General features: G+C 37.6%; 1 protein-coding gene across 2 annotated transcripts in view; it reads left to right on the top strand.

The window, feature by feature from the left end:
* The window catches only part of FTO (FTO, alpha-ketoglutarate dependent dioxygenase), a 222,448-nt gene that overhangs the window by 72,935 nt on the left and 124,206 nt on the right, over positions 1 to 25,307 (top strand). For both annotated transcript variants that reach the window (NM_001185147.1, XM_040707054.2), the window contains 1 exon segment: positions 24,383 to 24,507. In NM_001185147.1, coding sequence (NP_001172076.1) covers positions 24,383 to 24,507 — 125 coding nt within the window.

Raw genomic sequence — 25,307 nt, 5'->3', positions numbered from 1 at the left:
CATCCTGAAGATCTAGACATAATATAATGTTTTCTTTTCTGCAGCAGGAAAATAATTATTGGCTTTTATCAAATATCTCTAGTTAACGCCAGACTTCAACAGATCTTTTTGGGCTGGTAGGGAATCTGAACACTATATAATTCTTACAGCAGAGATCTGAATATAAAGTTCAAGTGTAGTAAAAATTCTGAATTATTCCTGTAACATAATGGAAATTAATATCACAATCAGACTACTGACGTGTCTTTTCATTATGAATTTTTGTAATACAGTCTGATCCGGGGAATGGTAAGAATAGGCCGTATCTATGCTTGTGAGTGAGCATGGCATCAGTGGAGCAGTGTTCAAGATGAATTTGCCTCGATTCTTAGCATGCAGTATTTTGGGAAGTGTGCTCTTAATATTTGGCATACTGCATCAGTTCATATTGTCTAGCTTCCCGGGGTTCTCTAATAAACTGAAGTTGGTTATTTTATATACATGTGTATATATCAATGCATATGTACTCTACTAATTATATTTTTGTCAATCTTGAAGCCGTTTGCTACCCACCAGAAGATTAACGCTTCACAGGGTTTGTTAGCTGGCAAAAAGACCAATGGTTTCACAAGGATTTGGTAAGACTCAGCACGGATAGGTGAATTGGAAGATGTTTTCTTCCAGACGTATTTCATTCAGACACGTAACAGAGTAAGTTTACTCATTATTGTTCTCTACTGCTTGTTCTCATTTCTGCGCAGATTCCTGCTTCCATTTCATGAAATTATTTGCAGTAGTATGACTTCAGTATTCATGGTTGGACTCAATGATCTTTAAGGTCTGATCTTTAAGGTCACTCAACCTGAGTGATTCGATGATTCTGTTCAGCCCTTTGCTCTACACCAGTGGCTGGTTATATTTCTGTGGAGGATTTGAATAGAAATTAAGATTAGCCTCTGTGAACCAGGTGCTGGGCAGTGCTGAAGTACACAAAGGCTATGCTTCCCAGAATTCCTTGATACTCAGGAGTACCTGAAAATCTTTCAGCAGCTATGCTTTATTTTTGTCATCTTCTCTCTTATGGGGAAGATGAGAGAGTAGCGTGGTATTACATGTACAGGAGATGCATCTATTCCCAGGGAAGCAATGATGAAGTAACACGATATTCTGTTTATGCAGATGCACAATGCAGAGGCTGGCAGTCCTGGCTATGTGCTCGTCTGAAGTGTTATGATACTTTTGGAAGGAATAAAAAAAATTATTAGAATGATTAATGTTTCTCACTTTTTAAAAAGCCTTATTTAGTTGGTATCTTCATTAACGCAACCTTAAGGTAACTGTTGTTGTCTCTGATTCACAGCAGAGAGAGGTTATTATGCAATGATAGCTTTACAGTCAAGGTTCTTCAGACCATTATTTCATTACTAATCTTTTATTGGCTTTCATGTAGGGCATACTTGATGTGCCTTTTTACAAAACATGTTTATGGTCATGGTCTGTTCCAGTAGTGGTCATTTCACTATGGAATTTTGAGTTTGCAGTGTTGAAGCTTGAAGTCAGGGATAATGGTGGAAATGACAGCTGAATTGGTGTTGAAAACTCATGAGATTGACAAAAAAAAATTGAACAAAACAAAAAAAAGTCCCACTGGTTTCTCTGAGAAGTCTTACTGCTAAGAAACACAACAGAGGACCAATCTGCTATTTTTTCTTTCCTTTTTCTTTGCTTTTCATTTTCTAGTTTTTTCTGGTTGGATACAAAATACTGTAATTGAATCACTGCATTGGCTGGCTTTTTCCAACAAAACAGCAGATTTAGGGGCTTAACTGCTAGTTTCAAAAGTAATATATATAGAGAGAGTGTACAAAGACAAAAATTGAGCATACAGATATATAATCCCAAAGGAATAAACTGACTTGTACTAGACAAGCTGAAAGCTGATTAAAATATTTCTCATCCTTTGGGTATGCAACAGCTTTTGATGATGGAGAGTGTATTAATATTCAGCTTTGCTGCTTGTCGACACTTCAGACAGGTCCCAGGAAAGACTCTGAAATGGACCAGGTTTTCACACTCTGCCAGAAATCTTTCTGAGACACAGAGCAGCACCCTTGTACCAGTAACAGCCAAGATAAGCATAATGCTGCTTAGCTATGTCTTTATTTTAGAAATTGCTTTTAGACATTTTGAAAGGATTGAAAATTTTAAAGAATTCTTTTCATGATATAAACTCGTTTCGATACAATAAAGGAGAAAGATTAATCTTAATTGTTTAAAAATAAGGCTGCTCTAATCTGTTCAATTTAAAATCCATTTGTCAGAGTTCTTTGTAAACATACAAAGATCACAATACTAATATAAGAGACTGAGGACTTCAGAGAGTGTCCTTAATGCAAAATGTTCTCTTAACTTCATTTATTCCCTTGTAATTAATACCTACTTGCCAGACCAGAATGGGACATAAACAGCTGCTTTATCAGCTGATACTTCTTTTGTTGTCGTGCTGACATATGGGGTGTTTGCTTTCTTCCCCCTCCACAGTGACTAAATGTACACAGTATCTCTGGAAAACATGTCATACACTCTGTGAGGTGCCTTTAGGATGGCTCCAGGGCTAAATATTTCCTGTAATAGGTGAAAGAGCATGGCTTAATCAGCTTAGTTAACTTAATTAAGCTGTACTTTTTCTTATGGAACTGCCCTGAAGTATGTTTCAGTTAAAAAGTGTATTTCATAGTTGTGGAATGACACAAATTTGGAGAAATCTGGTGAGGTTTTATAGTGAGCTTGAAAAAGCTGAAATTTGCTATTCTGTAATATGAAGTACTGAATAAAAGGAGAGTGCTTCTTTTACTGAAGATTTAAAAGAGAAATGCTAATGCAGTTCAGAACGTAAAGGCTTCTCATACTGAAAATGTTTATTCCCCTCTCCCACCTTATTTCAACACTTTTTTTTACATGGGAAGATCTGTCTGTGTTAATCCCAATTTACCCTGCCTGCTTGCAGATGTGTCACCAGGATCTGCATACTGCCTTCTTCGCCATTCCTCGGAAGAATATTAACTGGTTTGGTGTCATTGTGAGGATGTGATCTTCTCTCCCGTGATCTCTGTCTCAGCAGAAAGTAGAATTACAAGCTAAAGTGATTTGAGCTGAATTGTTCTTCCTTGAGCTGAGTTGTTCTTTGTGTTCTTCTTGACATGCTCTGTGTTAAAGAAGAGGTCTGATTTGGGGAAATAAGCAGGCGAGCAGACAGCAGGCTGCCAGCAGTAGCCAGAGGGAATGTGGGAAAGAGGATGGGAGCAGTTCTGTTGGCACCAAAGGTGATCTGAGAGAGAGGGCTCTCAGGACAGGAGTATTGAAGGGCTGTAGAGATTGGGAAACTTGAAGCTGGAGGCATAGGTGGAATGGGCTTCTGGATACGATGGGAACAGAAAAGACAGGAAGACTTTCTGTTTATGGGTTTATGGGTGTTTATGGAGTTGGAGGGAACCTGGACAATTTCAGATGTTGAGGGACTTGAGAAAGATCTGGAGAATCCTTCCACAGAGGGTAAGGTAGCTGTGTCTCCTTCAAAGCAGGATATTGTGGGTAGCAACCTCTTTGGTGTTTTTTTCATTCATTTTTAAAAGTGTATCTGTTGATGGAAATTTCCTCCTTGGTGCCTTATAGGTAATAAATGTAATGCTGGATTTAATGTGCTACAGGAAAGCCAAGCAAGGGAGAAATGGTCCTTCTTTTTCAGCAAATAATAGTTACATGAAATACAGGAAGTTACTTAAGGCATGTTAAGAGTGATTTGATTTTAATCTAACAGATGATATAAAATAACCTAGAAAAAATAATTCAGTAAGGTAATGAGCGCTGATTTTTAACAATTTAAGGGATTATATAGTGTTCAATATGTGTAAATTATTTGGTTTTATATGCTTAAACATGCAGACGCATGTAGAGGGAAGGAGATTTGTCTGTTTAATCCGTGTACCTTCCTCCATCATGCTTGAAGGTGCAGAATCTTACTGAACTGATAGAATATGTTAGTTTCTCTTCTTAGTACCTCCCACTGACTGTGCATAATTCTCTGGTAGACTTCGGTGTGTTTCTTGATTATATGGGGTGTTATAATTTCCTGATGACTGATTATGTTATTTATAATGCAGAAGGTGTTAATCCTTTGGTGATTAACACTCTATTTGAGTTACCAGAGGTCAAACAAAGGTACTGTTTTCTATTTGGGTTTTTTGCAGGGTTTCTTCCAAGATATTTTTTCTACTGAAGACTTTGTTCTATTTTTTCCTTTTTTTAATCTGAAAACTACTTTGAGATAATTCAGGGCCGTAGGGAACAAACCGTGAAGCACCGTCCTTCTTTTGGGACCCAAAGCTTTTCAAGCTGAAGTCATGAGAAGGTAAATTTCCTTTGCCAGAAATAGGTCCTCCAGAAGTTTCCTTGTAACCATTTTGGAGAGCAGATTTATTAAAGACTTCATTTAATACACACGCACGCATACTTGGATGGTGATATGCACATACCTGTGTGTGTGTGTGTGTATATATATAGCTGTGTGTGTATAGCTGTATGCATACTTACATCTTGATGAATACACACGTACTCTTTATTACATGTAAATATTTACAACTGCCATTTCAAGTGGTTTGGAGATGCTCTAGAGCTAGATGCTGGCCAACTGTCAACTGGTCTTCCTTTTACTGTGTTTTACAGAATTGAAGATTGAGAAGGTATTTTACAGGCCTTGAAGTCTTTCAAAGCTTGTGACGGGGTGGAAGTTAACCCTATCCAAGTTTCTAGCCTTGCTGTTAAGACTGCGGTCATCTTTGTGTTTTACTGAGCTGGTCTACTTACAGGGCTGAAGCTGGCAAGAAGAAAGCAGTGAGGGCTTTTTTGCTGATTCTGTTTTGTTGTATACAACCCTGAGCTTGTGTAAGCATGAAGGCACCTCCAGGGTAATTCACTTTTCTGCAGGTTTTTTGAATTGTCTTCAACTTAAAAGACTTTCCAGTGGTCTACATCAGTTGACCAAAGTGTGACACTGGCTTTACACACTGTTTTGAATATGACCATAACACATGGTCTGGACTGGAAAGTTTGAAGCAGATGTTCCACCTTCGTGATGTGGGAATTCCATCTACTACAAATCTGGAAAAGCATGGGGATTTAGGAAGACCTGCATGAGTTCCTTCACTGGTGTTTTTCCACACTAAAACCTTTGTGCTGATGTGCGAAGCTGCTGGAAGCCAGTTACAGGAGCATTGTGTTGGTAGCTGCCAGCCCTCTGAAGTGATTAAGCCTTGTGTATAAACAAAGAAGTTAGTTAAGGAAGGAAGCATTACTATTGGAAAGCCAAAAGTGAAAGGAGAGTGGCTCGCCTGGTGGGATCCGTATTTGAGTGTCTGGCTGTAGTATGTTTACAGTTCCAATTATGCTGATCTTGGAATTCTAAGGGTCTGCCTCCACGTTTTCCAAGAACCTTAACCAATCCTGACTTGTTTCTTTAAGAGAATTCAACATCAGACTAGACTGATCGAGTATTAGCAATGTGTATCTTGCAGAGCTGGAACCTGGGTTCACTGGCATCCCAAAGCCCTGTTTTAACTCAGTCACTGGCTGTGGCCTTAATGCCTGTGCTGCTGGATGAAGTCATTCAGTCTGTCAGAAAATTGGAACAGATTATAACAATATATGTTTAATCTGTGCACCAAAAATAGTGGGTGCTCATTGCTGCTCTACGATGAAAAGGGTGTCTGTTAGGGATGCTCCAGCTCTTCATATGATGATTTTGTTTTACTGCCTGTATGCCAGCGTTTTCTCTGCTTTTCTCTGGTGTTTTGCTCCGAGCTTTGTGAGGTGCTAAGATTAGTGCTGTTTTGCTTTTGTCAAAATCTTTCATGTTTGCTGTGACAGATAGGTGAAAAAGTAGTATTTGTTCTGCTCCAGCATGCAAGGAATCCAGCGCAGACACTGAGGACAATTAGTCCTATGTTGTGGGATAAAAAGCAGACATGCTAAAGTTGTAGAGGGACTTTTTTCCTGTACGTGCTCCTTGGGGGATCTCTGCATATAGCACTGTGGCTTCCTACATGACTTTTTAAGATTATTTAACTGCTGTCTGCCTTTCAATTGCTGACCTGTGGTTAGCTTTGTTTCTCTTGTACAAATACAACACACTGCACTGGCTTCATTTCATTGCTTTTTTTTTCCTTTTTGTTCCCTCAGTGTTTTTCTCACATTTTAATAGTTCCATTTGAGTTTAGCTGTGTTTGTTCTAGTTCTGCAGAGAGTGAGTAGTGTGGTACTACAAAATGTGTGGAAAGCATAAAGGCCTGAAGGAGGGTTCAGCAGCAGACAGAATTCAAGGCAAAGTGGTTTGTGAGCTGAGCAGAGAAATGCAGAGAGTAGCAGGCAATAGGGAAGGGAGACGGCTGTGAGAAGGAAGAGAGTATAATAAGGTGAAAGAAGGCTAAAAAGTGCAGAGAAAAGAGAAATAGAAGTATAAAGAATCTTGGAAGTGCAACAAATACTTTAACAGGAAGAGTGATGAATTAGAATCTGTCAGTGTACTTCTAAAACTTCTTTTTGTAGTCAGCATAATGAAGCCAACGTGAAAGTGTCTCATCTTTCAAAGTTGTTGTTCCTTCGCTTTGCTCCCTGAGGTGAGAAGAGCTGCAGTCAGTGGTAGAACAGGAAGGAGAATACTTGCTTTTAGGGGTCAAAAAATTCTCAAATGGCCGGTCTAATTTTAGCCTGTGTTCTTGGGAATCTTGGGCCAAATACCATGGTTGGTGCTTTGCCTGTAAGAGCTGTAAGGTATTAATATGAAAATCTGTGGGTTTTTTTCCTGTTGAAATTCAGCTGTTGGCTGTAGTGTTTAATATTGCTCTAGGAAGACATGTAAACTATAGTAACAAATAACACAGCCACTTAAAAATGTGGCTTCTGTGAATGTCCTTCTTTCTCTTTTCATGTCAGAAATGGTTTTGTCTGCTGATAAATTTCTGAATCACCTTTCTTGAGAAGTTGTTCTGCTGTGACTTTACTGCAGCAGAAAGTCCAGCCTTAAATCTGCAGGTAGAACATCTGTAATGGTGTGCCTGTGTGAAATTTTAAGTGATGAACTGCGTGATTAAAAACACAGAATATCTTTGTAAAAGTTGTTCCTTGTTTTATGTAAATCAACTTTTTACTACTCCAGATGAGGGGGGAAAAGTGTGGGGAGGGAAAGGAACTAGCAAAACAAGGAACATAGAATTGAAGTTTTAACTCTATAAATATCAGCACTTCAAAAGTGAGTTATAAGATCCAGCTTGGTAACTAAGATCAGCTTCAGGAAGGATGGAACAAATTGTTTGCTGACTTTGCTTCTATAACTAGAGAAATGTATTTAGCAGCTTTTATTTTGAAGATTATATTGTGTCTAAATACATGGTATATTGTAGTTCTGATGGTCCTGCTTCAAAGTCTGCTGAGATTTACTCCTTTTTGAATGTCATGAACAATTTCTTTACTTGGATTGAACCATAATTATTTGCAGAAGTGCTGCAATCTCTTCTCAGAACAACTCTTTGAATATTTGGTATAATGAACATCAGCTATTAATGTCATTCTCGTTATTAGGGCTAGGAATCTGTTACTGTGCATCGGTGATGCTCTTCTTCTGATGACACTTTTCGTAAGTAAAATGAAGACAGCAGGTTTCTGTATCTACAGTGTTTGAACTGGTCCTCCAGTTCCTGGTTTCCCAAGGATATAAGTGATGGCTCCATTATAAATATTTTAGATCCCACTGACAACTGTGGAAATTAAACATAGCCAGCAAAATCTATTTTCTGTCTGGCCAAGCAGAGGAAAACAGGTGAAAAAATTGTCTGGGAACATTAATTCATATGAAGAGTGGAGAATCTTTTCCTTTTTGCTATATTAATTTTATTGCATTCTCCAACAAATAAGGCTAGCTTTGGTTTCTTTATGTGTTATTCACATGCAAGTTTATCATTTAATGACTTGAAATATGGTTTCTACATCATGTTGTAGAACACATTGCTAAACTTTCTCTAAGTGCAGGGAAAATTTTCTCTTTAGGATAGCTTTCAGAACAGTTGCAATGACTTGAGAATAGAAGGAGCTTCAAAATTCTGTGAAAATCTAAGAGGAGAAAGATTGCTAGCTTCCTTGAAATCTTCTTTCTTATAATTTATTATGAACATAAGTATTACCTTACCCTGCTTTAAAATACCTCAAGATGTTGAGTCTTATACAGGAATTGTGGTTCTAAAGCACCAATTTTGACACCTGCTTGAGCACACCTGCTCACTCCTGGCACCTGGTTCAAACCTGTGCTGCACACTTCAGAGGAGACCAAAGGACTCTGCCTGTTCAGGAGGCTCCTTCAGCCAGGGCTTGGGGTACTGGAGCGTGCTGCTATCAGTGAGCTCCCACTGCTCCTCTGCAGCCCAATTCTTTCTTGTTTCCACGGCAACTTCTTAAGTAACTCCATCTAGCAAAGTATTTCATGTAGCAATTCACTGTTAGAAGTAATTTGATAGTCTTTCTTGCGACCTATACCAGTCACTGGCTGTTTCTTTTGAGCTGAAAACTCAAAGAGAGTAATGGAGTACTTCACTGTTTTATTTCTTGCTTTTTTTTTTTTTTTTTTTTTTTTGCCAAGATGGGGGAATTTATGTAGGTTGTAGCTCAGAAATGAGGCTATGGGATATTATTTGTGTATTTTAAAAAATCAGTGTGTTGTGATGTTTAGGATATATAGACATTTTTTGTGGAAAAAGCTCTCTTAAAAAAAAAAAGTTTATTGCAAAGTAAATGGTTAAAACTGTGCTGCAGTTACATGAAAGAGACAAATATACATTCATTATTTCCTGAGTATGTAGATTTTACAGGAAAGTAAAGGAAGCAATGGCTGAGTGTCATTAAGAAGTAGCTAGTGAAAAGCAGTGAAATGAGCAATGAGACTTGTAAAGCGCCCTGAAAATTGAAACACCAGTGTACGAAGTACCGCTTCTCCTCGCAGATATGGGTGCCATATGGCAGCATTAAGGGGAATGCAGAGTAGGAGACAAGAATCCTATTATTCCTCACACTTCCATTTGCTTGCTGTTTGCTTTTGGACAGATGACTTAAGTTGTGTGTGCACCTTCCTGTGGCACAGTGTTTGTGGACGAGACACCTGTCTTCCTGATCAAACTCCCTGAAGTTTCTTTAGTGCCATTCCAGCTTTGGCACTTCTGATTATAATTTGTTTTTGTAGTAGTTCTAGAATCAGGGCGTTTGTGGGTTTTTTTGTAACTATTCTTAGATTTAAATCTGTATTCATTTTCAAGCGCTGTAACTCTTCCTTCTCTTACAGCCTTTCAGTTTCTTCTTTGTTTTCCTTAAAAAGGCCATCTGCTATGATTGTGGTATTGCTATCCCTGAAACTTCTTGGCCTGCTCTTTCTTTCTTACTGTCTCTGGACCTCCTTCTGTAGCTGCCTTATGTGTCTTTGGAACTAGATGGACTGACTGATGGTACTTAAATACAAGATGTTTAAAGGATCGGGTTTCTGGAAAGGCCAGCTGTGTGCTATGAGTGTCTCTGGAAGGATGCATCTGAGAAGGTAGCCCGTATCAGCTCTATATGAACTTCAATAGCTGCAGAAATGTCATGTTCTCAGCTGCCTCCTCCTTCCCACCTCCTAAATTACACGCGTATCCACTGCCCAGACTTTTTGTAACTTATAACTATTTTGTGTTAAATTTTGTATTTTTCTGAAAATAAAAAATCATTTTTAATAATCATTAAACTAAATCTACCGATAGTCAGTAAAATTATCTTAGTTTTAATAGCCTAAATTCTAGCTCCTTTCTGCTTTGTTATTCTGACTTCTGTGTTTGCTAAAGTATTCTTGAAATTTTCCTCTTCTGATGACATACTCTGAGCTTAATGGTTTGTTTTTACGCAAGTTGTATAACATGCAAAACTGGAGAAAACATGCTTAGCTGCTCTTTTATTGTTACTTACCCTAAAAGCTTGGGAGGACATTTCTGTATTTGGTTTTGCCCTTAGCTGAGGTTATCTTACTCAAATAAGATTAAATGGAGGTTCTTCTGTCATAGCAATGACTGCTCTATCAAGAGAGAACAAGAAAAGCTGCACTGAAAGAGTATATGGGAGGGCAAGAAAATTGCACAGAATTTAACAAAAGATGTTAGGAGGAGCGCTTAAAGCACAAACTTTGTATGTTGTAATTCTGGTTCTGAAAATTAATGCTTATGTGTTAATCACAGCTTATCAGGCTGCGTAGTGGTCATTTACTGGTGTTATCACAAATAATAAATGACCCCTCTATCCATTCTTCCTGTTTTTAGCATCACAAAGAAGTGCAATTTTTTGCATTTCTCCATTACAGGGTTTCGTGCAAATACTTGAACTTTCCTGTGGTCTAGGAAACATGGCATTTTAAGAAGTATTTCATAGCTGAAAAGATCACCGTTATGCTAGTGTAATGATTTTGCAGCACTTTGCTCAGTGGAACACATCTGTGGGGAAAATCCATCCAAAGGACATCCTATGTTCTGCTCTGTAAAGAAGTGCTCAAAATGACATGCAAAGCATTAGGGGATAGAATCTACCCAATACAATTTCAATTTCAGATACAGGGGGAAAAAAAAATGAAAGATGAAACTATTCCCACTAGAAACATTGTAAATCTTAGAAAATATATAAGTTTTCCTCTTTGACATACATCAAAGGCATAAAACTTGGGAGATTAAAATATGTTTTTAATCTTGGTTTGATGAGCACAACTTTTGCCATAATATTTATTATGAGAGGCTCAACTTGTGTTGCCTCTTCCCTTTGTTCTGTTTATATATGACTTCCTCTCTTCCAAAAAAGTAGGAAGTATCGCTTTCATAAAGCCGAAGGATATTGCAATGGTTTGTTCATTTAAGCTGAGTCGTAGGCCCACGTGGCAGGCACAAACTTTTCTTTTATTGTCCTGGGTCCCAGAGGAAGAGCAATGCTTTCTGATGGCTTCCCATGAATGCCTTTCATTTGTGGAGGAGTTTCACTGGCTTGTGCTGACTGTACAAAGATCAAACAGGCAGGAAAACTGTGGTTTTGAGAAACTCGGCCAAGATCTTTGTTATTTTCTCAGAAGTTTTTCTTCTCTAACCCTATTTTTTAAGGACAGTATTAGGACAATTAGTTGTAGTGACAGATGGAAAGAAGAGCTTGATGCATTGTTTTCTGTTTAAGTACTTTCTTAGTTATTAGAAAATTTGTCAGCGTATATTATGAAAATGCTAACCATAATTGCAGTCCTTCTTTATTGCATTTGGAATCAATGACATCTAAAATTAAGTTAGAAAAAAATGTTGTGGCTTCTTGGTCCTGCAATTGCATCTATATTGGGACCATGTGCCCACAGAGTTTTGCTGAAACCACGCACATTTTGCCTGGGCACAAAAGTCTGTCAAACATATTTGATTACAGAAGCTGACCTATTGAAGTCTCTTTTGTTTCAAGAATAGGTTTTTTTTCCAGTTTTTTTTTTCAGATTTCTTCATAAAGATTCCCATTTTGCTTAGCTGTTAGTAAACGTAAGTATTGGAATGAGATATGCAGACCACAACATCTTTTTAACTGCAGTAATGGCATGTTTTGATAGCAATACACAGTTTTCATTGTGTTACTCATACAAAACCATGTTTTTCATACAAATTTAGGTTTTGGTGAAGGATTATTTCAATAAAACTGAAATGGCTTAGGTTTCTGAAGTAAAACACGTAGCATCTTTAGAGGTCAGATGTAGCTGGAACTTGAACAGCTGTACAACATGCATCCTAGATTGTTTTTAATTGTCTTCCCTTTCTCTAACAGCAGTAATTCTTGTTTATATTGTCAAGAACCTTTCTACCAAGTACAAGCGCACCATACTTTAAGGTCACATGCTTAACCCTACTGCATGGTCACAATGTAAATGGGCACCCTTTGTTTTCATTAATGTATGAGGGGTGGATGCAAGGCAAGGCTGTTCACAAGGCTGAAATAACTTATTGTAAAAGTGTCTTAAAGAAAGCATATTTTGTCTCCATACCACAGTCGTTTAGCATTACTCTTGTGCATCCAACCGGCAGCCAGTTTGGTAATGGATTTTGTGTCATTTTGTTCTTTTGACCTGTGATACTTTCTTTGAATTCACCTCAAATAATAAAAACCAAAAGTTTTCCTCTTTCCTAACATTGTAGAAGTAGTAAACAAAGCTTGAACTGGTTTGTTTTTTTTCCTTTACATGACAGTTTATGAGTCGCTATTTAATGCATTGCTGTAGAGGGGTAAGGTTGACTTTGTTAAAAAAAAAAAAAAAAGTCAAAATAATGCTCGGTGTTTTTTCACCAGATGAAAAATGAATAAAGCATATATTTTAAAATGATTTCAAGAGATTTCAGTAAGTTTTGAGCTTTTCTATCTCTAGTTACAGGTGTGATGGAAAGATGCAGTTGAAATCTTCTGGGTTATTTTGGTTTTGATTATCTGGAATTGACCCTGAATTCCAAGATGTTTGGAGATTTCAATTTGAATTACCATTAGAATATGTGATTGACATCTGCAGTTGGTGTAGTATATCAGAAAAGTTGAAGTCATGCTTTTAAATATGCTTTACGGTGTCAAAAATCAAGCTGATTCATTGGATATCTTAGTTCTAGGTTGTTTACTTTTGTTCATTTATTATTTTGGACTATTCATTTAATGACATTTACGTCTACTTCTGAGACGCATGGATTTATACCAGTGTGTGTATAAACATGCATAAACCAGCCCAAAGCATATACATGTGGGTATCCAATGTGAAGAATTAGACCAAAGAAGGTTGTATGCTATGATTTCTGTGTGTGTACTGAATGATCAAGGTAAGGGTAGGCTGTAACTGCACAAGGCTGAAACAATAACACAAGCTTATCACAGCAAGTTAGTGTTCTGTGTATACTGCAAGTTGTCGGTTAGTATGAATAGCACCTTGTGGGTTCTCAAATTGTTATCAAGACAGAAAATTGTTTTTTGTTTACCAGCTTGCCGTTGAAACAAAAATATGTGATTTTCTGAGATGACAGTTCTTCAGTTTGAGGTTAAGTCCAAAGTATTGGGTTGCTGTGTTTTAAATCAGATAAGCCCTGAAGTTTCATTTGGTATACATCAAAAACTGCATAGTAACATCTTAAAAAATTAAGTGGAAATAAATAAAACAAACAAGAAAAAAAAAAACAAAACACTAACCCACAAATTCTCTAGTCCAAATATTGAAGGAAGACACATTTTTGATCAAATTAAATGTTTTCCTCTATAAAAAGAGAGATATCTCTATGTACAATATGAACAGTTGGGGTTATTGTTCATGTAGGCTCTCTCTTTTCTGAACTCTGAATACTGTGAAATGTGATTTGTCCTGTGGTGCTGTGCTAAAGCAGAATGTCAAGTGCGTAGGCAGTAACAGGGCTGGAGATGTGGAGCTGTAGTAGAACTGGTCAGGATGCCTCTCTAAGGTAGAACATCTGCTATGAGAGAACTGACATCAAGCTCTCCGACTTTTCCCAGCAGTGATGGTGTAATTTGTGAGCACATCATGCAGGTGACCTAGGTGCTGAATTATTGGACTCTTCAGCAAATGACTTTTGATTCAGAGAGTAATTGGCGAGCATATGTGCGTGGTGATCTACTGCTCTTACTGTTTGTTTTCTTTGTTAGGCATACGAATCTTATGATAAAGTTTATCTTCCCTGATTGAATGATTTTTCACCAATCAAAACTGTTTGAGTAATGATTTTCAATAAGTAGTGGAATGTTCAAATAGTTGGCAATTCACGCTGCTAAATCTCTCTGAAGTGTTTGTCTATAAAAAGTGAATGTTCATGGAAAATGAATATGTCAAAATCACAACATTTAGAGCCTAATTAACTGAAAATATTAAAAAAAAAAAAAGTTTTTTGTTTTGGCGGTGGTTGTGTCTTTAATGCACTAGAAGGGGACAAAGTAAATGTTAAAATTTTCTAAATTGATTTATTTTTCCCTTGAGCTATTTCCTCATTCTATCCTTGTGTGTATCCTTATAGTTGTTGGGTTAATTAGTTGATAATCTGCCTTTTAAGGATGAAAAATGAACCTTTTATTTCCTTTCTCCTGAGGAGATAAATTAATTACAGAGAGCTTTATTGCTCCCTTCCCTCAGAGTGCAAAAGAGAGCAAAAATCCTGCCCCAAATTCACAATGAAGTGAAAACAAATCCATGTGAGAAGGAGACCAGGGAATATCAGTGGAAGAAAAGTGGTGCTTTAATAGCAGAGACTATTGGCATGCTGGTACTTGTCATTCGCTCCAATGCCCATCCCTCTGATGGCAGGGAAACTCGGGCAGAAAACATAACTCTGTCAAAACAGCATAATCAATAATTGGCCATGGGTTGCATTAACCAGTTTTATAGAGTGGGTTTTACAGGTGCATCGTGTTCAGAAGAGCGGTAGGTAGTGAGAAGAGCTCCTATCCCGTGGCCTGCTGGAAGTTGGCCTGTGCACAGTCCCTCAGAGGAGGAGCCCAGCGAGGCTGTAGGATGAGCGCAGCAGAACTGAGCCTGCGGGTGTGCTGCGTCTTCTGTGCGTGCCTGCACTGGGAGCCTACAGGCATGCACACTTAGAATAAGGCTGAGTGTACTTTGCATTTAATTTGTTTGTTTTAGTAGGAGGTTCTTGTAAAAAGTGTAGGTTTCTTTTGAGCCAACAAAGTCATGTTTGATCAGACACCATAAAGAAGCATTACCTTATTATAAAGTTATATATTATAAAATGCTACCGTAATTATCATCTTACGTGTACCTGGACTACCTAATTCATTTTGCAGTATTTTTCTTGTCAAGTGTGAATTTGTGTTGCCTATTACGAAGGTCAGACATTCACCTTTGTCACCCATAATGGGAAATTAGTGTCCATGTATGTTACGGTGGAATGTGTATCAGGATGTTATAGTTTCATGCTCTGTTAGGTCAGGATGGAGTGTGTAAGACTTTGTTCCTATACATGTTCTAAATGCAAGAGAAGGAATCTATTTATTCTGTATCTGAGATAGTGACTAACATGTATCGTGGGTGACTTTGATGAGAGCTAACTCAGAAAACTTGTCTGTACGTACTCCTTGTCAGTTCCTTTTTCTGTTGTTTGTTTTGCTTAAATTTTCTACTGTTTTCTATATTTGTACACTTGGGCTGCACACCCTCGATGGCACACTGTCACCATTTGTAGGGCTGTATATGAAGTGCCTAGCACATTCTTTTAAACCAATAAAATGGGAGGAGCACGGGAGATTAGATCAATGGCCTACTGTTCGGTTGAGGGACAAAAATCACAGCTTGCAAAAAAGTATATTTCCAAACACTGTTGTCAAGATCAACCTGTAGCAATGAGTGGTAGTGTCCTTCTTGCTGCTTGACAAAATCCTATTACCCATGCATTACATGAATAAGCATAAGATACCAGGTTTTGTTATTTCATTCTGTGCTCTTTCCAGGGGCATGCTCTGATTTCTTTTTCTGTCCCTTTTGCCTTGACAGCAAGTACATACTGCTGCCCTTACATGAATATGAATGTTAAATGTGCATGAAGGTGTGCTGAAGTGCTACAAGGGGTAATGAAACTATTACTTGTGCCAAATGTGAGAAAACTTTGTTTTGTAAACTACTTGGTGAGAGTCCCATTACCATAGGGTGATTCATAGACATGGTACCTTTCATACTGTGAGGACGATAAAGGCACTGAATGCATATGTCATTGGAAGATACGTGGTTATCTTGCATGCGTACTGAATTGCTACTCAGCTATGCCATGTGTCCGAGATAAAGCATGCCCACAGGCACGTCTGGACATAAGTGGCTTGCCATTTCATTTGGTTGTAGCTAGCAGCTTCTTCATTTTGCAGTGTTTAACTCATTCCATAACTCAAATCTCTGTACTTGAAATTGTTTAAATAGAACGAATGGCACCAAGAATATGTCCCAAATATTTGCACAGTTTTTTTACAAGCAATTGTACTAAAAAGTATTGCAGTAAGGCAGTAGGTGGTTTGATGGCAACAGGTGGTGACTTCAGTCATGTTCAGCGAACATTAGTGTTCAAGGATTTTCCATATGAAATACATACTGAGATCAGTTCAAGGAAATCAGTTACATGGCAGGTTGCACTTTTAGCACTAGCACTGACAGTTGCAAGCAAAAATGTGATTGTGAATTCTGCGTAGCTTACTGTATCAAGGCTTTAGTATAAATTAGATGAGTCCAAACAAAGTCTTGCTTACCTATAGAATTATTTCATTGGAATAAGTAAAATTATATGAGGGTTCAATTCAAACTAGTATTCATTTCAACTACACTTAATTTAGGTTTTAGTGAGGTGGCATTACCCACTTCAGGATTTGAAGCCCGTAATTTTTCCTTTTTTTAGTCCCTCAGCGTCGGGTGATGTTAATTCTGACATTACACTTCTTTTGAGTTCTTTTGAGTTTTTCAGCAAGTAAGATCATTTCTATTACAGTTCTTCCATGCTTAGAACTGTTCACTTGCTGAACGAACTCGTGCAGGTTGTACCCAGTGCAATTCAGTACTGCAGAATGTAAGCTGTCCCAGGAGCTCATCAGTGGAGTGAGCCTTGTATTGCATCTTAGCTTAACTGATTTCAGCGATAGTGAATAATCACTGAAGCATATACTGCTGTGCAGTTCTTCAGAACTTAAGTGTTCAGCATAACTACTGTTTGCATGTGACCAAAATGGGAGAAGGGAGGTGTATACAAAGGAGTGAATTATTACAAAGAGCACTTTCTGCTTCAGTTCTTGTTCAGAAAACATATGTTCAGCCATGCAGGCAACAGTTGGGGTAAAGACACGCTGTAGGTTTGGAAACAAAAGGCATGTTCTTTTCTTGCATTCACAATGTTTTCAAACATATTCACTTGTTAGGAACTAGCCTGTCAGCTGGATCTTCTTGCAAGCCTGATTTCTTTTTCCTGACTTCTTTCAAAAGCTTTTTCCCCCCACAATGTTTTACACTTCATATAATCCACTATGTATGGTAGGCCTGCTTCTGTCTTTGTGCTATTGATGATTCAGACAGAGGTGGAGGGGCCGTGCTCTGGGAGAATGTGGCTAAAGGGTAACCTTTCACTCACCCATACATCTGAAGGTGCTAAGCCACTCTTATTCCAAACACTGTGAGTGGGTCAGTTGCTCTTTCTTGATGAGATGAGTTACACTTCGCTTTTAGAGCGCTGCCAAACTGGTTAGTGCAGCAAAAAGATTTTGAAAGTGCTGTTCTTTATACGTTTTTTTTCCAGACTTTCAGGTTATCACTGTAACTGCATTGAATCATCCTGTAAAGTAAGTTCTCTCCCTGCTGGAAATTCATTCAATTTTGTAATGCCAGAATAACCTAAAGCTGCTTCGTCATAGTATTGCTTCAATGCTTTTTTTTTTTTTTTGTATTTTTCCAAATATGTAATTCAAGACTACAATATAGGTAAAACTATATAGGCATAAAAGTAATGGTTATTTCCTTTCTTGTGTAGGAATAAGCTCTGCCTAGTTTAATTTATGACCTTTAAACTCATATAAGTCCAAAATGTACTGCTTTAGCTCCACAGGTATAGTTAAATGGTACAACTTTCTAGTGCAGACAAGACCTAAAGTTTTTATGGAAATGTCTAAGTGATCTACTCTCTGTAGGTTTTTCTAGGTCAAACTACTCATCTATCAAGTCAGGTATTCATCCTTTGTTGTCAGCAGTGAATACCTCAAAGAGAGACAGAGCTTCCTACATTTTAATGCGTGTAGGTTTGTTGTATTTAGAGCTTAAGCATATGTCGAACTTCAAGCATTCTACTCTATAATTGGGTTATGTACTTGCTTAGTTCAGATGTGCTTAAGTGCTTTCGCTAATTGTGTGCTACTGAGCATAATGGTAGAGAAGAATCTGCAATTTGGCAATGGTTTCCAACCAGAAACTTGAGACTTTTTTCCTTTTATCCTACAAAAAAAGATACAAAAAAACCAAGTTCATAAGATTCTCTATTTTTTTTTAATTTTATTCAAATACAGTCCTAGTCTTTAACCCAAAGATAAACTATTTTAATATTGGAAGTATTCTATCTGCTTCAGCATCCTTTCTGACTCTTTTATAATTTACTCTTGTGTGAATTTCTTGTCTTAGAATATGTCAATGTTTCATGTAGAAGTTAAAAATAAAAATAAATGGTTTTGAAGTGTTATGCCAGCTTATGGATTATTCATGTGTTTTGTTGGAGTACTAACAGTGTTAGCTGAATCCAGTGGCCTGGGAAATTACCACTAATGTGTCCAATGATTAGGGTTTCCCACATACGGTCCTTCAGAGCATGAGGATAATTTAGACAACTAGAAAATCCACAGCTAAGAAAACTATGTAAATATTTTCTAATGAAAGGTGCCAGCAAATGCATCCTTGCCAGCATACGTCAAAACTGCCAAAAGATCTGTGAGGATAGGGATTAACTTTTTAGCACTGTCATCTTAAAAGCCTTGACAGGGAAACATTATTTAAATGTTTTTCTTGACTGAATATGACGGAAAAGATGTTAACAGTAGATAAAACTAATATAAAGTAGTTAATGATAGTGACACATATTCCAAGTCTGCAGCTTGCTCTTTTCATTGAGCTCTGTCAGACATCCCTGAGAATACTACAGCTTTAAAATAAATTGGCCTTCCTTCTCAAATGAAATTTGATGATTTGTCTCCAGTCTGATAAAAGAAAGCACACGCTAGTATATTGCCTTCTTTCAGGAATTTTTTTTGTTTTGTTTTATAGGCTCTTTAAAGGTAAATTATGTTTTAGATGTTGCACTGACTTCTCTGACTTTCAGGAAGAAAACAGTTAATAATAATTTCTTCCCTTTCAGCTCCCATGAGCCTACCTCCATTGTACAGTTTGCGTATAACAGCTAGTAAGAGTAGAATGTACTGAATCTTAAACAAATCTATTACGATCACGATGGCAAGAAACTGGGAAAATGGCAGGAAAAAACGAACAATGATTTTGTAAACCCTCCAAAGGTCAGAAAAAGGCTTTCAGTAAGTATGCAGAGGCTAGAAATCAAATCCCATTTCCTATCCTAAGAAACCAGTTGTTTTAGCAGCAGTGGTTAATGTACTGTATGTGAAAGATTTAAGACTAGTTGGAAAGCTTTGCTTCTGTTTTATTAGGCTGCTATTGAAAAGCCAACAGCATAACTTCAACTAGGTGCTTTGAGATTTCTTAATGGGCTGTCAAGGGCAAGACACCAGGTCTGTGCTATACTAGCTCTTTCCTGTACATTAAAACAACAGGGGCCAAATGATCATATACAGAAGTATGAATTACTTGATGCTTTCTCTGTTCCATATGGTCAGCCATGTCTTTGGCAATTAATCATGCACAGAATCAGTTGAGTGCTCTCTGAAGCATTGAAGTCAACATTTAGTTGTACCTGTGCCAGTGGGGGCAGTGGGGGTTGCAAGCGTAAAATAGCAGGATGAGGAGCTGCTGGCGCCGAAGCCAGAGCAGCTGGCTTCTATAAACAACACTTTTTTTCCTTTTTTCCTTTTTTCTTTTTTTTCTTTGACAAACATGAGCCATTTTTCAATATCATCCAAAACATGAGGTTGCTGAGTGAAACTGTGATATCTGGCATAGTGGATTAATAAACAAAGGGCAAAGAATTGGATTTAAAGTGTCCAAATTGCTGGGTGATAACTTAAACCATGCTGGGTACTTCCACTATCAGTGAAAATGGGTGCATTTACTCATATTTTAAGTTTAAAAAAAAAGAAAAAAGAAAGTAAAGAAGAAATGAGCAGTGGTTTGTAAGCAATTACTAGCTTTTTTATGGCACAGAAGTTATGACATGTTAAATTAACATGGCTTAATAGATTTCAGATTCTATTTTTCTCTCAAAGGCACGGTGCTCTGGTTTTGCAGACTTCCATCAGGAAATTTTTTTTGCATTAACGATAACAAAGTCACAAAAATAATGAGAAACCAAAAGACTTAAAAAATTTTAGTCCTGTTTGCACATCTCAAACTTAATGCTTTTCCTTCCTGTATTAATTACTGGCTACTGAGAGATGATTGCGATGTTAAAGTAGAATTGATTAATAAAGATTCAGAAGCCCTATCCTATTTAAACTCATGATGAGTAATTTCCATCTTAAAGTGAAAAAAATGTTGGTTCACGCAATGAAGTGGGTCCAAAAGATGAGCTGTCCCAAGTGCCACTTAAACTTTAGTTTAGACTGAGGGCTAGTTTGTTTGACAGGATATTAGGCTGCATGTCTCAAGCTATATGTTTCTAACCTTGAGAGGTCTGTGTTGAAGGGAGGAAAATGGAACTTTAAAAGACTAGAAAGGTACCAGCGTGGTTGTTGGAGTGTTTAGAGGTTCCTCTTTTGGTCATTTTTTTTCATTGGTAGTGGCTTATTTGCGTTCAAAGAAAGTTTCTTCTGCTACATATGAAGGGAAAGTAATCTTGTAATCCCGTTATAATAGCTATAACATTAATAAAAGGCAGCCTAAGATGGGTAGTAAGACGTGATTATAAGACTTTCTGTTCAGTTCCATGTCACTGATATGTTTTGTCAGTGGGAATGAGATGAATACGATAGTGGTCTATTAAAGTCTTGTCTATTGCCTTTCTAACACAATAAAAAGTATGCCCTGACGGTTGCTGCCAGGGATGTCAGTAGAGCACTAGATTTATTGCCACTGTGCCAGGAGGAAGGTAAAGGATATAATTTGCTAAGCAATCTGTAACTTATGAGACTATTGCCAGCTGATATAGATATATGTATATCTGTATATCTATTTATCTACTTATATGTATAACATAGTTATATGGGTTTGGTTTTCTTGAGAGGTGGGTTTTTATTTTTAAGACTGTGCCATTTAGGAATTACAAAGGAAATGCCCTTACTGCATTAACAGATCTGTAAGGAAAAAAGGGCAAGTGTTTGAAAATGTTAACAGTAGTGCTCATTGAGGAGACGTGCTGACCAATGGGATGAGAAGTTGCTTCCCTCTACTGATAAGCAATTTGCTTAATCACATTTAAGGTTGTCCAGGATATGTTTTTGCTAGCTCAGGAAGCAGAAGAAAGAAAGTTTCAACAATCTGTAAACATTACCACCCTCAAGAATCTCAGTGAGCCCAAAGATGAGATAAGACAGGCTGTAGGGCTGGTTGTGCTATTTGTTTATTCTGCTGTCCTGTGGTCCCAAGTGTGCTGAACAGCACTGAGCCGGTGCAGACTCCAGAGCAGCAGTGTGAAGGCTTCACTCAGCATCATGCACAGGGGGCCTCTGCAGACAATTATCTGTCATTAAAGAGCATTAAAAGAATTGAGACACGGGGTCAGATTTTCTTTGATGAGATGTGCAACTATAGGGATGTTCAAAAGAAGGTCATTCCTGCCCTTCAGAGCAGGGTGGTATTGGCTGGGTTTCTGTTGGATTTTTATCAGTGTTGATGTGAGGAAATGGCTTTCCCAGCTGATAAGATCTTTGACCGAGTTTCTTGAACCCTTGACCTTTATCAGTCAAGGTATATATTGAATCCCCTTGTTAAAAATAAATCCCAAAACAAGTTACATGAAAAAAAATCTTTCAAAGGAGGGTGGTTTATAATATAATTTTACCCAGAATGCTGCTTTATCTTACACAAATTGGGATTTTTACTGAGACAATAAGAATGGCAAGTTATTAAGAAATGTCTCTGTAAAAGCTACATATCAAACCCTGCGCTCACGTTCCAGGTAACCTTACTGCCCTTAGCACTTGTAGGAAACAAGTAAATCAGTTAAATTGCTACGTATCATTGTTGTATGTTGCTTAATAGTACTATTTCACCCTTGAGGTAGTCACAGCGTGCTTGCAGGGCTCAGTAAAGAAGCGTTTATGATGTCTGTGTCAAACTGTGTTTGACTTCGTCTCTGTACATCACCACAGGACTGAAAGGTGTTAGTAGAAGTCTAGTGCGATGCAATTGTTCTCTCTGGAAAAACTGAAGTATGTTCAGTTCCCAGATGTAGCTGCGGATGTGGGGGACTTCAGTACCAAAGTGGCAGTTTTGCTGGGCTGCCAGCATTTTTACCAAAGCATTATGCGACTGAACCATTGGAGAAGCAGTCGCCTGTCTTTACAGACTCCAATGGCATCCTCTTTTCCTTAGGAACCACAAGTTCCCTGTCATCTGTGCTTTGCAGAGCACTTATTTAGGGGATCTTGACGTTTGTTGTCTGCAAATAACTATACTTTCAGATTTGTCAGGCAGAACATCGTTAATCTTTGTGGTTTTTCTGCAGTCTTGGAGAGAAATAAACTTACACAATGTCCAGCTTTCCTGTCTCCCTATTCTGCTGTGATTGATACAGCCACCCAAAAATTCTGGAAGGGAAATCCTAGTGTGCTGTGCCCTGGTAGTTTGGTGAGTCTGATGGTGCTATTATACAGAGATAAGCTTAACTATAATGCTGTGTTAAAAATCTTAGAATACAGAAGATATAGCCTTAATAGGCATATTTATTCTGAATGAGAAGGAGAGTTCATTTTCATCTCATGAATAACGTACACATCTTCATCTCATGTGAGTATGTTTTGAAGACCTGTGCAGTTGCTGCAGGGTTGTTGAAGTTGGCAGGTACTAGAGCTTGTGGAAGAGATGTTGTAGGTCAGTGCAAGGGAAACCCAGGTCAGAGAATCTTATCTGAAAATACTCTGGCTTTTTGTTTGCTTTGTAATGTCATAGCAGGGTCAAGAATGTGATCTGTACAAAGTTATGGGCATTTGGTACATTTTTTGTTTGTTTTTTGTGCGCGTGTGTGATGTTTGTTTTTGTTTGGATGATTTTTTTGGGGGTGGTTTTGTTTGCTTTTTGGAAAGCCAACTAGTAGAAATGGGAAGAGAAGGAAAAGATAGATGCTTTGTAGTCTTTGTCATCTGATTTTGGTGAAACATTTTTCTGTCTATATGAATCCTGGTGTGCTAGTCATTTGGAATCCTTATTGTGGTTTCAATGTCACTGCTACTTTACATAGCTTAAGTCTACAATATGCATATTCTAACTCTTGGGGAAAAAAACGGATTTTCATGTTCTTACAACCTGAAGATCATGATGATTTATCTTACAGAATTCCTGGAGGAATCTGTGTATGTATGTTTGGGCCAGGCAGACTCTAAAGAGAACTGTGTGCCGTGTTGGTTGGTCATGTTGTTCCCTGACGAGAGGCTATACTGGAGGTAGCAGTTACAGCTATCGGTGATATTTGAGTTGTGCTTTGAAACTGCTCAGGTTTAAAAAGTATTTTTAGCTTCCTTTTCTGTGGAAAAAACTAGGTTTGTGTAAGTGTTCTGCCCATTTAGTCCCGTCCTTCCCAAAAGCATTTAGATACTTCGGTCTGTTTGTAAAACATGCTAATGAAGATTAGAGCATCAAAGGTAAATGAAAATCAGTGGTTGATTAAGGTGAGAAAGGCAAATATATTATTTCAAATGAGTGAAAAGATTGCAGCTTGGACTCTTTTTCCATTGTGGTTGGATGTCCAGCCAGCACAGTTCCACAGCACAACAGTGCGCATGTTGGTAGAGATGGGCATCAACACATGCTGTTTTGTCATGAGGGAGTTCAAGTTTTCTGAGTGGATGATGAAGAACAGAAAATGCAACATTTATAAAGGCCAGTATCTTGTGTTCTTCAGAGACTGTAATTCTACTCTACAGCTAGATCTGCTGCATATATATATATATTTTTTTTTTCCCCCCAGCAATTTGTAGTATATTCCATAAATGGAAAAAAAGGGAGAGTTTTGCTCCTTGTTTACTTGAAATATTTCACAGTAAGATGAAAATAGAGTATGGGTATGTGATAAGAAATTTCTTTCAGGAGGCACAATACAAACAGGAATTGTATTCAGCCATTAAAAGGGTAGGAGGGACTCTCCCCAAATGCTGTAGTAAGGCAAAGACTTCTGATTTGATGTGATATAAGAAAATGTTTAGAAGAGAATGGAATTATATCTTAAGAAAATGAGCTACAATGCACGATGTCTTACTGTGTTACTTAAGGCAATGAGATTTTAAGGTTTACCTTATGTGCCATGTACATTGATTAAATACCAAATATATGGTGGCCATTTCTAACCATCATTTACTGTATTGATTTGTCAGCAGTGGAACTGTAATAAAAAAAGTATTGATTTACTGTCCTTATTTGCTTATGGGCTTTTTATTAATTTTACACATTGTTTCCTATTTCCAGATTATAATTTTAATGTATTTTTTTCCCTTTAAGACGAGCCTGGTCCTCCAAGAAGTTCGAAAAAAGGAGCAAACTGAAGAACAAAGGAATGAAACCATCAGCTGCTTACTGCTAGTTCTTACCGAGCGACAAAGGCTGCGTAATGAATGGGCAGCAAGGTGAGAAAACTGAGAAAAGTAGCGAGATATTGAAGTTAGAAACAAGCCTAAAAAAACATAGTTCTGCTAAACTGCTTTAGGGGAGGAAAAAGTACCCCAACAAACTGACATTTAAAACAAGTCAGAAGTTTAACTTTTTAACTAGAGTTTTTCCCTTAATAGAATAATTAATGTGTCTGCTTCTGAATTCAGAGTTCCTTTGTGAGGTGGAATGCTCCTTTACCATGCTTACGTAGTGCAAAGTAGGTGGTATAAATACTTGAGGATTACTCTAAGGTTTTCCTTATGCTAGTAACAATATGAGCAACACTCCCAATGGGCATGGTGTGCAAAGTCGTGTCCATCTTGTCTGTTTTCTTCATGATGCTCACGTTTCCTGTGGTGGTGTTCTTCTGTTAACCAGACGGTGTTCAGTAAATTGGAATATCTGTATTCCTATAATTCACATTATGCAACTGTTTTGTTATACTCAGGTTCTTAAATTGAACAAACTGCCAGGGCAATAAATCAGGTGATTATACTAACAATTTTAAAAGCTGTTTGTGAAAGTTTTTGAAAGTTTATGCTATTGTAGTGTAGTCAGTTGAATGCATTTGGAAGCATGCGTACTTTTAGTCCTTTTGTAAATAAGTCAATTCAAAGAAGAATTTCTGTTGTATGCCACCTTGTGTCTTTCCAGCGTCTGTCATCTTCTTAGCTACCGAGTCAAAGTCACCTTTTTCATATTTCTAAAAGCTGTAGATTTTTACTCTTGTAATAATTTTGTACTTTTATTTATTTTGATTTTTATTTATGATAAA

This window comes from Gallus gallus, chromosome 11 (assembly GCF_016699485.2).
Source record: "Gallus gallus isolate bGalGal1 chromosome 11, bGalGal1.mat.broiler.GRCg7b, whole genome shotgun sequence".
Taxonomy (NCBI): Eukaryota; Metazoa; Chordata; class Aves; order Galliformes; family Phasianidae; genus Gallus; species Gallus gallus.
The sequence above is the reverse complement of the archived record's forward strand: the minus strand, read 5'-3'. Positions and strand labels throughout refer to the sequence as shown.